At 35.8% G+C, this 15,905-nt stretch overlaps 3 protein-coding genes across 6 annotated transcripts; 2 read left to right on the top strand and 1 right to left on the bottom strand.

Annotated features, from left to right (window-relative positions):
* Positions 1–1,142: 1,142 nt before the first annotated feature.
* Positions 1,143–2,948, top strand: LOC113499054 (26S proteasome non-ATPase regulatory subunit 11). Its single transcript, XM_026879389.1, has one exon. The coding sequence runs from the start codon at positions 1,301–1,303 to the stop codon at positions 2,564–2,566; it is 1,266 nt and encodes a 421-aa protein (XP_026735190.1). The 5' UTR covers positions 1,143–1,300; the 3' UTR covers positions 2,567–2,948.
* A 509-nt stretch (positions 2,949–3,457) lies between these two features.
* On the bottom strand, positions 3,458–8,955 carry LOC113499052. The gene is made up of 11 exons (XM_026879387.1): positions 8,537–8,955; positions 8,125–8,209; positions 7,914–7,984; positions 7,336–7,654; positions 6,794–6,983; positions 6,381–6,460; positions 6,044–6,268; positions 5,518–5,658; positions 4,988–5,116; positions 4,680–4,773; positions 3,458–4,267 (listed from the first exon to the last, which is right to left on the bottom strand). Exons 1-11 carry the CDS (start codon positions 8,637–8,639, stop codon positions 4,085–4,087), a joined length of 1,620 nt encoding a protein of 539 aa, XP_026735188.1. The 5' UTR covers positions 8,640–8,955; the 3' UTR covers positions 3,458–4,084.
* Positions 8,956–9,175: 220 nt separating this feature from the next.
* On the top strand, positions 9,176–15,286 carry LOC113498859 (zinc finger protein 260-like). Of its 4 annotated transcripts, none has more exons than XM_026879006.1 (10): positions 9,176–9,282; positions 9,535–9,749; positions 9,907–10,190; positions 10,653–10,766; positions 11,454–11,597; positions 12,053–12,191; positions 12,675–12,777; positions 13,355–13,481; positions 13,756–13,825; positions 14,107–15,286. In XM_026879006.1, the coding sequence occupies exons 2-10, from the start codon at positions 9,537–9,539 to the stop codon at positions 14,497–14,499; spliced, it is 1,587 nt and encodes a 528-aa protein (XP_026734807.1). In that variant the 5' UTR covers positions 9,176–9,282; positions 9,535–9,536; the 3' UTR covers positions 14,500–15,286. The 4 variants fall into 4 exon arrangements, with proteins under 4 accessions (XP_026734807.1, XP_026734808.1, XP_026734809.1 ...); XM_026879007.1 differs by lacking the exon at positions 9,176–9,282 and adding an exon at positions 9,376–9,458; XM_026879008.1 differs by lacking the exon at positions 9,176–9,282 and having other exon boundaries at positions 9,381–9,749; positions 12,056–12,191.
* The last annotated feature ends 619 nt before the right edge of the window (positions 15,287–15,905 follow it).

Below are 15,905 nucleotides of genomic sequence, written 5' to 3'. Positions count from 1 at the left end.
ACCCGTAACGTGTGCAGTTGACCCCGTTTTCTTTTCGTTTCGGGGTTAAGGCACTCCTACAATGACTTTAAATCATGTTGGGGCATCTTTTGAGTATAGTTCGGACCTACACCATCTCAATTCACCCTGGGCTCCTTCTACAACTTAAACCAGAGTCAGTGGATCCCTCAATCATGGACTGCGCTGCGACTAACTGTCCTGTCACTAACAATTACACCGCAAATACTCATAAAAGATATTTTTTGTTGCGAAATCATAGCAGCGCTAGTATCAAAGACTTTTATGTAGAATTGTGGTACCTGAGGCGGACTTAAAGGCATTATCTACCAGTCAACCTTTGGGTCAAATGGAGAAGCAAATGGAATTTACTCAATCATTTTGGCCCATTGTTGTCATCCTATCTAGAAAACGTGTCTCCTGTTATCGAATCGTTTTTCGTCTAGTTTTATTGTACAGCTCTTCAAGGTTCCATTTCTTTAGTCTTGGTTGGTAAAAATCTATTCTCTGTCTACGTAAAAAGCGAATATAAAGTACTCGCTTTTTAATTTGGTAAATACCAGAACGCCTATCATCATATACATCCTGGAACTCGCCCTATGATCTATTCTATACTTAACATATTATTATTAGAAAGATTCGATTTTCTAGTCTTTCTTGGGACTTAAATTTGATTTTATTACGATGTTGATGATATTCTACATAAAGTGCTTACTAAGATTAAGAAATACACATAAGAGTTTAAAGCCCGTGAAAGCGGTTAAGGTACTCCTTTCTAATTATTGTCATCTTAGATAAAGAATTCTAAATCTATGGTTGTCATCAAAAAAGGCATCAATAAAATTGTGACAATAATTGCAATTATTGTAGCCAGTACCAAAATGTGTATTTCCTTTAAATAAGGAAATAAATGACACATTTTTTTGCTGTCCTAGACGCATTATTCTTTGCGACTTAAAATTTTAGGTACTTTAAGTTAATTCTTGTGTTACAGGATTTTTCTCTATCTACAAGGCAAACGAAGGCCAAGGAACTTGTCACAAATACTATTAATCTTGAGATACATTTTGAACCCTGTTAGTGACCATAAATTGTACATAATTTAATTTCTACCATTCCAAATATTATTATTAGTTAACTACAAGTTTGCTCTGGCAACCCTGTACGCGTCTACGATTTGTTTCTGAAGAGGTCGTCGATGACTTTGCGATTATACAAAATTACAAAGAAAAAGTGTGTCCGTTGTAGTGCTATTTTACTGTTTATCATCGTTTTATAGTGTAAGCATATAAATATCCACAACATGGCCGGAGCAATGTTATTCGAGAGATCGCGCGTCTCGTCGTCGACGAACAGAGACGAGGACGTCCGCATGACCGACAAAATGGTTAGCACTGGCGAGGTGCCCGAAGATGATGAAGAAAACATAAGGGCTAAAGAACAAGGAATCCTCAATCTTGGCGAGAAGTACAAGAAGGAAGGCAAGGCTAAAGAACTCGCGGAGCTGATCAAGGCAACAAGACCGTTCCTAAGTTTGATAAGTAAAGCAAAAGCTGCTAAACTGGTCCGCTCTCTCGTTGATTTCTTCCTTGACTTGGAAGCGGGCATTGGAATTGAGGTTCAATTGTGTAAAGAATGCATAGAATGGGCCAAGGAGGAGCGTCGGACATTCTTGCGACAGTCTCTGGAAGCGAGACTGATTGCGCTCTACTTCGACACAGGTATGTACACCGATGCCTTGGACCTGGCTACAGCCTTGCTCAGGGAGCTCAAAAAGTTAGATGACAAAAACTTATTAGTTGAGGTACTTCTTTTAGAAAGCAAAACTTATCATGCCCTAAGCAACCTGCCTAAAGCCCGTGCCTCACTGACGTCAGCTAGAACTACTGCAAATGCAATTTATTGTCCTCCCAAAATGCAAGCGGCACTTGACTTACAGTCTGGTATCCTGCATGCTGCTGATGAACGTGACTTTAAAACTGCTTACTCATACTTTTATGAAGCATTTGAAGGTTATGATGGGGCTGACAGCCCTAAAGCCTTAACAGCATTGAAATACATGTTGCTTTCCAAGATCATGTTGAATAATGCTGAAGAAGTAGGATCAGTTTGTAGCAGTAAGACTGCTCTTAAGTATGCTGGGAAGGAACTAGAAGCTATGCGGGCTGTGGCCACAGCTTCTCATAAGAGGTCTTTAGCTGACTTCCAAGCTGCTCTCAAAACCTACAAACGTGAACTGGAAGAAGATGCAGTGGTTAGAGCTCATCTTGGAGCTTTGTATGATACAATGTTGGAACAAAACTTATGTCGCATTGTCGAGCCATATATGCGGGTTCAAGTTGACCATGTAGCCCGTTGTATTCGTCTGCCTGTTGTTCAAGTTGAGAAAAAGCTTTCCCAAATGATTCTGGATAAAAAACTGAATGGTATTCTTGATCAAGGTGAAGGTGTTCTAATTGTGTTTGATGAGTCCCCTCTTGAGAAGACCTATGAGACTGTCCTGGAGACAATCCACCACATGAGCAAGGTTGTTGATACTCTGTACCAGAAAGCTAAGAAACTTTCATAGACCCAACTGTAAATTTATTGTAGCATTAAAAACTAATAATGTATATCAAAGTAACCATAAATTTTCAGTTTGAAATATTTGTAAATTGAACTATTTTTTGAATGAATTCCAAATTGCATTATTTGTACCACAATGTTGTAAGTGAAATAGATAATTAAAAAAAAAAAAACAAAAAACTGTCTAGAAAATGGGGAATTGCTGCTACCCCAGAGTAACTTGGCTACAAAAGCTAATTGTGTCCATTGGCACCTTACCTATTCAAAAATTACGCATTTTAAAATATACTAATCTTATTTTGATTTAACATTTCCTTTTTTAACATAAGCTAGTGAAAAATTATAATATTCTGTTTTATTGAGATAAATAAAAGGTGTTCTCCAAATTATTGTTTTCTCTGCATCACCCACACATCCCACACACATACATTCAGCAAGTCATGTTATTTTAACTTGTTGGCAAACACTCCAGTGAATCATCCTGTATTAATATGTAAAAGTGCATACTGCTTTCAACAAACCAATGTTTACTTTCTTGATACATGTGTTATATTGCTCTATAGGCGGCGATGTTAACTGCGATAAAATAATTGCGCCTGCTGCCAAATAGAACGAAGTAGTGAACTTCAATGAACGTTGTTGGAACAAAAATAAAGTGAACCCGATGTTGCGCAACCTTATCTGATGAATTGGTCTAAATAGACGTTTGTATTCTAGACAAATGAAACGTCTAGATAACTCCAGTATTTGCGGCGAAGGAAGACCTTGTTGACCAAATGAAGCAGTTGCTTACATTGATAGTTTTAGATTGCTATAAATGACTAAAACTTAATAAGGTAAACTAACTGAGCAAGTTCATTTTCAATGGATGGCAGCAATAAGATAAATAGAAACATTTTGTTTTTTAAATTTCATTTAATCGTTAATCTGAATACCCGAGTTTAAATTCTAAATTAATGTTTGTAAAAGTACTTATTATACTAAACGGTCTTTTACCCGGATAATATATACAAAACTATGCTAGTGACCTTATTTACATTACGATACAAGTTTCGACTAAAACAATTGAGGTATACAGTTTTTGGATTCAGTTTTATCCCTTACAAAATAAAAGTATAATTAATTTCTATTCTCACGAATTAAACGAAAACAGATAAACACGTTTGCATACGCCTTTTATGTTTATCTGCAGAGTAAAAAGGTGTTTTGATATATACCGTTACATGACGTCATCACAAGTATAAGCGGTGGGCCGATGATATCTTGTTCGTGGCTGTTACTCGCGATAATGCTAAACGTAATACGAAAACACTGATTTTGCTGTTATTCAGCGAATATTCCAGCAAAATGATTCTGAATTTAGAATACAAAGTAAAGAAACCAATTAAACAAAACAAATGGCGCGAAATTTAAAATTTTAGATCTCTTGACGCTTTCACATCAAAAGTGCTGTTTGAAATTATTTTTTAAGTTTTACGTTCTGTTTAATAACAACAGATTAGAATGATACTTTTTTTTAAATTCACGTGACGTTGTTCATTTTGTTGAATTCCTCGGTGTTGTCAGGAACGTTCCAGCGTGGGTTCCAAAACCCTGGCGGAGTCTTTGGCCGGTCATTGGGATTATTCACACCACGATGATGTGAACATTCGTTTATTTTCTTCGCCATCATCTCAGGATCATCTTTGTAAAGTTCGCCGAAGAACTGTAAAACATAAATTCATCTTAGTTCAAGTCATATTTAAAAGCCGTTAATAAAGAGCAGTAAAAATATAATTAGGTTTTTCAATTTTGTGCGTCATAACTTTATTTTCATGTTTCCAGAACCTTGTTTACAAAGTCAGACTCGAAATAAATATATGTCATGATCTTGTAGGTCAAACGAATGCGTTTAATGTACAACTGAATACTTCAGACTCTATATTCTTAGCCAAAGCTTAAGTACGTATTTAAACCGAGGTTACAGAATATGATGTTGTTTTGTCACGACCTATCATTCATGTATGTATTTACGACATTAGATACTTCCTTTACATATCTTCGGGTCTTGAGGCACCTTTTCCCTAGATTTGTTAACATAAGCTAAAATATATATGTAGGGTAAAACACAAACTGACCTCTTTACATTTGTCGCAGCTCCATCCTGGCAATAAACGCTTGTCCGCTTTTCTTCTGACGGGATCATCGTTATCCAAAAATTCAGGTATTTTCCTTGAAAATAAATAGTAGTTTACAATGTCACGCACATAGGTGTCTGATTAAAACAATTCTTTATTAAAATAGTGCGAAATATTGATAAGGGATTATTATTAAAGGTATAATAGTAGCAAAAAGTCTTATATACGAGTGTTTTCAGTGACTAACCGTATAAAAGTCATCTTAAAAATCAAGATCTGAGAAGAAATAAAATTGTTACAGAACTTACCTTCTAACATTTTCATCACCAAGTTTGCTGGTTTTAGCTTCACGTTGCAGTATCGACATGCTTGATGGGATGACATCGTCGGCCATATTCGTAACGTTTATGTTTTCCGCTAGAGGTCGCTTACTGGGACTGGAAGAAACAGAATTGAACTTACAACATGTTACCAGTGCCTATGCTGTGAGTAAGTAAGGGTACAGCAGTTTATAATTGGTGAAAATGCAACTACATTCTTTTATTGTGTTTTTAAAACACAAGGAGGAGGAAAGGAGTTAAAAATCAACCTGGTTTTGATAAAAGCCACTGGGGACGGAACCCATCATTGTCTTGATCATCCAATGATTGATGATACATTAGGGAGTTTAAGTCCCTTAACGCAATAGTGCAGATGTGAAAGAGAGACACCACTCTTCACCAAACAGTGTGCTGTTTCTCTTCCAAAACCGCAAAAATATTATCTCAAGTAGTGGTAAAATGCGCTCAGACCCGCCAGGACTAATTCAGTGTACTTTATTAGAATTAGAACAACTCACCTGCACGGAACATCCCCATGTATATTCGCTAGCTCATCCACATGATTCAGTAACGATATACTAGACTGGGTATCACAGTACGTCTCGTCGTCACATCGCTCGTACTTTACCGGCGAACAGTTACCGAAGGTAGTTGGTAATCTGTAAAGTAAAAGAAATAGAATACTGTTAATATTGTTTTTGGTGTTATGACTATTCTATAATTTTCGACAGATGATAGGTTAGCCAGAATGTAGGGAAGGATAGTGTTTTCCGCGTATGGGATATACGTGATACGTGGGCATATATTATCCCATATGTCACATTAAGATCAATTGTTGAAAACTAGAAACCTGCTTTAAATTATTTGCGACATTCTGAACGCGTGCTTCGTGTGATACTTAAAAAAAGTTAAACAATTTTGGTGTCTGTATGTGTAAAAACTCAGTTTATAAATTCAACCCGTTTGGGTGAGGCCCTGGACGGTCCGATTCACAAACGCCCGGCAGAACGAAGTTCGCAGTTAATATTATATGTTATAATTTACCTTTTTGGGTTCAATATGTTAATAGAATCATCTTGAGTATAGGTAGCACTGTCATTCATCTTCAGATTGCAAACAAATTTGTTTTCTGAATGAGGTTCTTGTTTGATGGTCAATGTATTTATGTTTTGATTTTGTTTCTTTGGAGTTTTACTTGAGCTTTCAGTTTTCACCTTTAGTGAAAGTTGTGGCTTCTTGAATTTCATTGGACTTTCCCTTGTCTTGAAACTGAAAAGTACGAACTAAATTAGACATTTTGTATAAAAAATTGCTTGCAACAGGTACATGTGAAAAAAGTATAAAATGTGTCTGTAATATTAAAAAAAGGGAAATTACTTACAGTGTGAAACTTGTAGGGCCACTTGTAGGTGAGGGCTGTATTGTATCATCGTTTTCCATAGATTCTTTCTTGATAAGAGGCTAGAAATTATAAGTCAATTAATAAGTAAGCAAGAATAGCAAATAATGTTTTGATATAGTCTTCATTTAGAATAAAATTATAATAATGAATATCTCCTTTTTTCTGCGGGTAAGTCTCCGTCACTACTGTACGAAGTGTTTTTACTTTTTGTACATGCAAACATGGTTTTAATTATTTAACTTGACTGCTTATATTCTATAATGATTGCAGGAAAGACCCAATAAATTTGCCATATATACGAAAACCCTTCAAGATTCAAGTATTTTGATGACAATTACAGATTAAACTTGGTCAACCAAGAAGATGTATTCCCAGTCTCATTAAAACCTTACCTGTACATTACCATCGCCGCTCTTACTTCTACACCCGCCACTAAACTCTGGTGAGCTAGTGATGTCTATGACATTCTTTTCCTTCATTTTGACGATGTTCAATCGAGCTTGCCTCATTTTACCTGTCTGCTTACTACCTCTTACTGGTGTTGAGAATGTTAGTTTTAATGTTTTCTTCTCTGGTGTAGGCCTGCGGTACAAAAAGAAGAATGATAAGGTGGTAAGCTAATATCAAATGTTTAGTTTTTTATTATTTATGACAAAATTTCTTACCTTCAATGCTTACTTACTGAACAGACATGAAAGAATAATAATTTAAAATTAGGGTACAGAACAGGTTTTTTTAAGGGCAAATGCCACACTTGGATCTGCCATTAAGAATATAACTTTGTTGTTCTAACATAGATTTGGTATACTTACACCTCTGCCCTAAACCAAAAAACCTGTTAATGGCAGTGGTGCCAGGCTATCAAGTATAACGTAAGAGGTGCAGAAGGTCAAGCTGCACAGTACTAAGAAAAAACTCAGTAAACTAAACCCACCAGGTTTCCGGACACTTTTTCTTATCTCGTATATCTGATGTATTAACCAAAGTTGTCTTCATTTTTTTTGTCTGTATTATAGGGCTAGTGCGCCCAGTAGGTGTGCCTTCAATCTCGGATACAGAATCATCATTAAACGATAAATCCTCATTTGAAGAATTTGCTTCTTTCTTAATATTTATTGGTGAAACTTTTTTAGTATCTTCATTTTTTAAATTGCTTTGGTTCAAATGTGCTGGGACCTCTCCGAATAAAATTTTAAATAAGTTCGCTATGATTTGAAAGTCCCTTGTTTCAACTAATTTTGTTAGTGTTGATGCTGTAAACAATAAACAAAATAGTAAATTTATCATCCATTTTTATGCATTCACCTTATATTACTTTACAACAGTTAATTATAAAACATATCAAAATAACCATATCTTTTACAGTATTCAACCTCAAATTAACTCAAAGCCTAGTTTTCTTAGTATTATATAGCTTGTCTGATTGTTTTGATGTTTGTTTAATATAAGCTATAGTTTAAACTATGTTTATTCCATAATGATTGAAGGGAAGACCAAACAAAATGTACTTACCAACTGATTGAATTATGTTCTCTTTAGATTCTATCACCTTCTTCAAAATTTCTGCACTAGTACAGCAATTGCTGAAAACAGAAGAAAAATCTATTAAACCTATACAGTGAATTGTACACGGAGACCTTGTTTTAAGTAAACATATACCTGTGATAGGGGGAAATATTTTATTTCTTTATATAGTAGGCAATTTGTTTAATTATTTACATACCTTTCACATTTCTCTTTCTGTTTGATATACTGTGTTTTATAATTATTAGATGTGATATGCAGCTGCTCAAAGTCTGTCAAAACTTCTGAAAACAAAAAAAAAACCAAATTATATTGAGGGCCAAAATATAAGAAAAAACATTACACCTTGTAGATTTAAGGAAGTATATTATTTTTATATGGATGACCTAATGCAGGATTACTTATAAGTAGGTGGTTAAGAATGTTGATGGCAAACATGACCCTCATTAATAGGGATATAGAGAATATGGAATAAATATCTTTAAAGGTCCACACAAAGAAGGCAAAGTTCGTAATTGTATAAATTGAGTTTCACTTCACTAACATTTTTCGTGTATAGTAGGAAGACAGCAGCACATTGGTATAATTATATTATGATTGTAAACTGTTACCTTTAAAATCTTGAAGGCTCTGTTCTAAGGTTTTTTCGAGGGCTAACACTTTTACGTTATTGTTGATTACCGTAGAAAATGAAGTAGTTATGTGGTTCAACATTGTAGAAATGATTACATACTAAAACTTTATTTGTAAATAATTATTTAAATTGCAATTGTTTATTGATTTATGTCCTTCAAAATTGGGCGCCAAATCAAAACGAGTTGGATCACAATACTTGTGTAGCACTAATCGACCCGATGATGTAATACAATTTCAGGTATAAATAGTATATTGAATGGACTGAGCAAATGCTGTATTATAGACAGTTTTAAATTATATTTATTATTTCAGTGACAATTTTATTGTAATTTACTCGTTCCAACTTGTTTGACACTGTCATAATATTATAAAAATCAGCACTGTCAGCTGCCTTATCATAGGCCTACTTAATATTGTAAATCCTGGTTTTTTAGCTAACAAATACGTTTTTCTGTAAAACAAATATATATTTTTGCCGCTTTAAGAATGATCGCAATAAATAAATAAGCGTACAACGTTATTTAACTTACATACAAAGTACTCCTTTGATTATTTTCTGTTCTTTTTTTTCGAAAAACCGGTAATATCTCTTTTATTTTTTATCTACTTTGGTAAGTCAGGCAAAGGAATAAAATGAAATGTCGTGGAATTGGAACAATATTCGAAAGAATTATTTAAAGTTTATTATTAATTGGTTTCATAAGAAAACTCCAAATAATTAGTAAGTTGAATGAGAAATGTTTTTATTCTAGCTTAACTTACAAAATTTTATCAACAACGTAAATGAGTGACTTGGTTTTATAATTATAGACCTTTGCTTTGTTTTGTTTCTGAAAAATTTTTGATGGCGCTCGTTTTGGTTGTCAAAGTTATTTGAAAATATTTTTATATTATTTGGTAAATTAAAATGCTAATAACAGAAAGCGGTAATTTATCATCAATTTACACGATACTAAATTGTTTGAATTTTAAGTTATGATGGAGCCGGAGGATATGATTGTGTTAGTCGTCGTGGACGACGATGAAAGTGGAAAGTCTTTGGAAAAAGATAACTTGGTAACTAACTCTTGCATGGAGGTGGAGAATATAATTGAAACTGCACAAAAACATGGTCAGTTCATTGACGTGAAGACAGAGCCCGAGGACTATGAGGAATACGACTATCTTGATAGCGAATTTAAACCTGAGGTATTTAGTTACCCAATAAACAAAAATAAAGTTTTCTATTTAGTGGCAAAAGTAAAATACAGTTAATACAGCATTTGTTAACTTTTTTCCTTGAGTGTATGTTTGTTTATCTTACAATTTATCATCATGTTCAATGGTAAAAACTAATTCTTTCCAGATTTACTTCAAGCAAGAACCTTTTGATGATGATGACGATTATATTCCTGATGAAAATGCACAGTCAGATGAAACAGATACTAAAGACCATCATAAAAGGCACCGCTGGTCAAGGAGGCAGTCATGGCAGCAGCGGTCCTTTATTGCAGAACTACGTCAAAAGTACGAGGAGCTCAGAGATGATGAGGAGTTGTTAGTTAACACTTTAGAACAGATTATGAGGTCTGTGACACCTCCGGAATTACCGCAAGACTACTGTAATGTTATCAACGGTATTATGTATAAGTGAGTATGACTTTATAACATTGGTATGATGCTGTTATTATATTTCTTAACTTGATATATTAGTTTCAATATAAGTTTTTGGTTTAATGCCTCTTTATTTAGTTGAAGTATTATTATAATAATATGTTCTTGGTGTCCGATGAAAATCTTACCACTACTTTAACACAGCTACAAGCAAGTTATTCAGTACATGTCACAACTGAAAATCACATAACCAACTAATTTACTTTAAAATAGCAGTATAACTAAAAGCACACAACTTGCAATATTTTGGGCACTCACTTGGGTTAGACAAGTTAGAACTTATTGACAATACAATAATTATAGTAATACATTTACCTCCAAACTAATTTGTGAAGTACTATAGATAATCCTAGGTCTTCAGGAAAGGGCCAATCTTCCATTTTCAATTGATTTTTTTTATATTATTATATTTTTTGCTATAGAGTACTAAATTTGCAGATGTATGCAGTGTGGTGTTGTATTGGAGACTCTGCCGGCGGCTGGACGCCACTATCAGGAGAAACACGGCCAGAGATATCTAGTGTGCTATGCATGCGGTGTCGACTTCCGAAGGTAGGGAGTACCAGGCATTTTTTCTCTTTGACACTTGATTCCCATACTCAGTAATTTTTGTGTCAAAAAGACACCCAGATTCAGAATTTCATTTGTGCACTACATAAATTCTTAACCTACGCAGGGATCAAATCCGCGACATGTGAGAATAGTGGATCTTAACCACTGTAGATTAGTTTTTGTTAACTACCTGTTCGGGCCGATCTGCATCACGCCTACAAGTGCAACTGAGTGACGGACAACAATGTCTATGTGTGTGTGTTAGTGCGCTCGTTCCGTACGAGTGTCAGTGCGCAATAAGAGACCCTGCCTCGAACATCTATATTTTAATGTATTTGTAACAGTTATTTGAAACACCAAGTAAACCTCAAAGCATAATTCGTGGACTCTTATTTCTAAGTCCTCATAATAGATGACCCGCGCATTCACTACCTGAGTGTTGCTCCTTACAGAAGCAGTTTCAGTTTTATACCAGTTGATCAAATGCAGTTGGAACAACGCCCGATCGACGGCTAACATCATTGATAGCATTCAATCTGAAATTGGTTTTGGTTTAGTGGGATACTAGCGCTAGTTTCTGATTCTGGAGAACTAACTCGATCGTAACATTATGTTTTGACCAACTGACGTATACATAAATGAGAGACTATACAAGTCTCTGCAATTTATATCTGTACATATTCACAGCACAACAAACCTGTACAAGCACGAGAAGCGTTGCGCGGCGCCGGACGCCCACGTGGTGCTGAAGGCGCGCGCCGCCTTCCTCGGCCGCAAGGGCCGCAGCCGGCCCTACCTCACCGACAACAAGTTCCGGAACAAACGGCCCGAGTGAGTCAATGCCATTATAAAATAATGATTAATAATAATTATAATTATTTTACAGCCAGCTAGGTGCGTCCTACTTCTGGGCAAACCCTCCCTACTCTTCTTAACGTTTCTAGTTCGGTAGATCGAATCCAAGTTACTCCGCTATCTTCGTCTGGGTTTGGCTTGCAAATTAATAACCCTCGCCAATGCTGCCTGATGACTTGTAAGCCAATAAGTTAATGCCTGCACTCAGGCTTACTGCATTGAGCATTACATAAGGAAAGAAACCCTGGCCCATAACTTAGTTCTACACCCCTATAGTTCCAAAATGAAAAACGATTTTCTATTAGCCCAGACAAACTGTATTTTTCTTGACCTATATGGGAAAGGGTTTGGTAACAGCTCATATGAAGAAGGTGAGCCCCCTTATATCGTAACACATTGATGGTTATCCTAAACAGTGTGTATATGGGCAGCAGGTTCCCGTGCCAGCTGTGCTCGGCGGTGTTCATAACGCGCAGCAACCTGGAGTCGCACGAGAACCTGCACCGCGGCGAGCGCCCCTACCGCTGCCACGCCTGCCCCTGCGCCTACACCTCGTACTCCGCACTCTCTGTACGTACAGCATGCTCATATGGTTATACTGCTGCCGACTGCCCTGTTGGTCTAGTGGTTAGTGCTCCTGACTGCTATATCAGAGGTCGTGGGGTCGAATCCCACTCAGGATAAATGTTTTTGTTATGAGTATGTATCTTCATATTTTCTGTGTCTGGGAGTTCTTTATCTTTAGTATGTATGTATTTGGAAATATATATAAATTTGTTTATCAGATGTCTAGTACTCATGAAACAAGCTTTGCTTAGTTTTAGACTAGATGATGTTGTGTGAAAAGTTATGGAATATTTTATTATTACTATAGTTTATACTGTGTTTTGACATATCAAGAAAGAGCACAAAATATTGCCGTCTACGTACATACAACGTGCTTTAATGTCTTTTCCTCCGTGCTTCCATGTATACAGTTGTTCAGACATATATTTAGTTTAATACTTGTAAGTATACCCAATACTTGACCTGAATTTCCCTTTTATTTTTTAGCGGCACGCAAAGAAACACACGGACATTCAGTTTATATGCGACCTCTGTGGCCGCTCGTTCAAGATCAAAGCCGCGCTGGCATCGCACATGGACACGCACAAACGTAAGCAAAAACAAGTCTCTCGGTAGAACGGAGTCAATACCTAGGTATATTAATGTGGAAAGCAACAACCATACAATCCCTATACACTTCATATCAAGCGACCAAGTCAGCGTTCGTAAAGCAAAGGACGCTCATTGCTCAATAATTTTGATTACTGAGTTTTCATTACTGAACTGTGAACACTTCCGCCTTTTAGGTGACCCTAGTAACAGACCCTAGTACTTGAATCACTCTACCCCTTAGTTCACCTCAGCTAATTGATGTAATTGTTACAAACGACGACGTTTTGACGACCTCCGTGGTCGAGTGGCGTACGCACCGGTTTCAAGGTGTCGCTAGCTCTGAGGTCCCGGGTTCGATCCCCGGTCGGGTCAATGTAAAAATTCACATTTCTACATTGTCTCGGGTCTGGGTGTTTGTGGTACCTTCGTTGTATCTGAATTCCATAACACAAGTGCTTTAGCAACTTACTTTGGGTTCAGAACAATGTATGTGATGTTGTCCGCATTTATTTATTTATTTATTTATTCATTTAAACCTGAGACTTGAGTACTAAAAGCCCATTACATTTCCTCAGCTATACGTAAACATGGTTGTGACGAGTGCAACCGTCGCTTCGCTCAGAAGTCGGCCCTCATACTTCACATTAACCGAGTCCACAGAAACCTGCCACCTCCATGCGCTTGCCAGATTTGTCCCAAGAGGTAAGAAACCCTAGCTACCTGCTTATATATATACGTTATTACGCAAAACTCGACCTTATTGTGTGTATTGAATATTGTCAAAGCCTATGCCAAATTGTGTAATATGCAGGCATTACCTATGCTCCTTTACAATCGTGAACGTCAATAGAATACGAGTGCTGTCTTTCACGATTGTGACTTGACTAAAGGGGCTGGTATCACGAGGCATAGTAAAAGTCGATGTCCTAATAAAGAAATATAGTAATATTTAAAAAAAATCAATTTAATTTTTTAGGTACCCACGGATGTCTCTTCTCAAGGAACACATGAAAAGTGCGCACGGAATGTCCATAATAACTCGTAAGGTGAGTAAACATTGTACTATTGTTTCCGTTTCTGATGTTGCAATGTTTGCAATAGTACGAGTGACACTAGATATAAATGTATTTAATGAGAGTACCTATAGCCGCTATACGAGGCAATTTTCGGGAGGGTAGTCTACGATAAACACATTAAGCTTACGATGCTCTATCACGCAATTAATTCAGCTTATGGACCTACTTATTCAGTTACCTACTACGGTGTTGAAGTAAGTTTACATTGTTTTCGAGTATATTTCTTCAGCTACGATACAATTTAATTACAGATGTTCTTCAAATCCTTACCCACAATGTCTGAATTAGAAGTGAAACAATCAAAAGTCGTGCTTAAATACGACGATGACTTACTTCACTTCATACCCCCAATAAAGCCAACGCCAGAAACAGTTATTACGGAATACACTGACGATCAAAATCACCTCGAAAAACAGGACGAGGTCGTCCAAGAAATGACAGTGGAAGAGTTCATGAGGTATGTCAAGAACGATGAAGATGTTGGGACTAATGTTGTGTATATACAAAATGGTGAAGTGGTACAAATGGAAGAGGATGCTCAAGGCAAGCTGGTGTTGGAAGTCGAAGCAATGTTCGATGCTCAAGTTAAAGTAGAAAACGAGAGTCCAGATGAGGATAGTGGTGAAACTTTACCTGTCCTGTAGCAGTTGAAACTTGAAATAGGTTTTGTATCCTGGTTTGTGTGTAAACATTTTGTTCTAATGTATATTTTGGTACAGATTTGAAGTCTTATGATGAATGCTTGGACAACTTTTACATAATATGTCCTTTTCTTTGGGCTTTTCCTAAAAGAATAACTTTGATGACTTGCGGCTGGAGTTTTAAAACGATTAAGGAATCGTGAAGTACCCAAGTGTGAAAGTGGAAAGTTAGGAATTTCTTAAACTAGGTATACATTTGAATTAAATGTTATGCATTTGAACAACTTGCAATATACTGTGAATAATGCTGTTTTTTTTCTATTACTTTTATTCGAGTTATTTATTATCTGGTGGCATGGTAGTGCCCCGCCATCTATTGTTTAATTAAAGTATTATTTTGCTCTTCACCTTTTGTAAGTCATTAGAATAGAAAGTTCGTGTTCATTAATGAAGCGCAGTTCTAACAAATATTTATAGGTTAGTGTAATACTTTTACTGTATGAAGACTGATTTAAGTAATAAATAAATATTCCATGATTGATTGTCCAGTTTTGTTACCAACAGTTTGTTGAAAAATAGGCTTACCAAAAAACAGCAGCTGGAGCTGAATCACATACAATGTTTAAATAGTAACTCTTACTAGAAATGTGTTTTATGTATGAACTTTATGTTAACGATCTCAAGTTCTTTATTTCTAGCCTGGTAATTAATTTGTAATTTTTGACATAAGTGCCAATATAGATTGAAATAAATTGATTTACGGCTTGTTTCAATGGGACAACATCTTTTATCGATTATTTTTATTTCTGTGTGTGACAACTAGCCCATATTTCTATTTTAGAAAAACAATAGAATTTTTCTAAAAATTTAAATGAAACACCGTCAAGTTGCCAATTGTAGTGTTTTTTTTAGTAGTTGTCTACAGATACATGTTGCTTATTTTCTTCCAAATACTAAATAACATGTAATAGACTATATAGGATGCGGATGTTGTTGATAATTTTATTCTAATTTATAATGATTTTAGAGACTTGTTTTTTATTCTATTTTTAAGATTGAGTGTATGATATTTCTGTAGTGGACTACTCTGCTTTGTTATTTTAAAATTCAACTATTAATGAAACTTATATGATTTTCAATTACCATGTTCCTACTAGATGCTTTTAAAAAACTTCCACACAATAGTCCAGTGACAGTGCAATAATTTGAGAGAAGCAATATTATGGTCTAAGAGCCCGTGAACCCCAGACCTTCGTTATTTTATAAAAGCTGAAAGTTTGTCAGCGCATACTCCCAACACAGGTAAGAACGATGGACCATTATGAAGTTTGGGTTATAGTGGCTTAGGCAGGTAAACGGTACTAAAGGTGTGTAAAATACCGATCTAAATTCGTCGAATAATAAAGTGC

Source organism: Trichoplusia ni, chromosome 11, assembly GCF_003590095.1.
Source record: "Trichoplusia ni isolate ovarian cell line Hi5 chromosome 11, tn1, whole genome shotgun sequence".
Classification (NCBI taxonomy): Eukaryota; Metazoa; Arthropoda; class Insecta; order Lepidoptera; family Noctuidae; genus Trichoplusia; species Trichoplusia ni.
The sequence above is the reverse complement of the archived record's forward strand: the minus strand, read 5'-3'. Positions and strand labels throughout refer to the sequence as shown.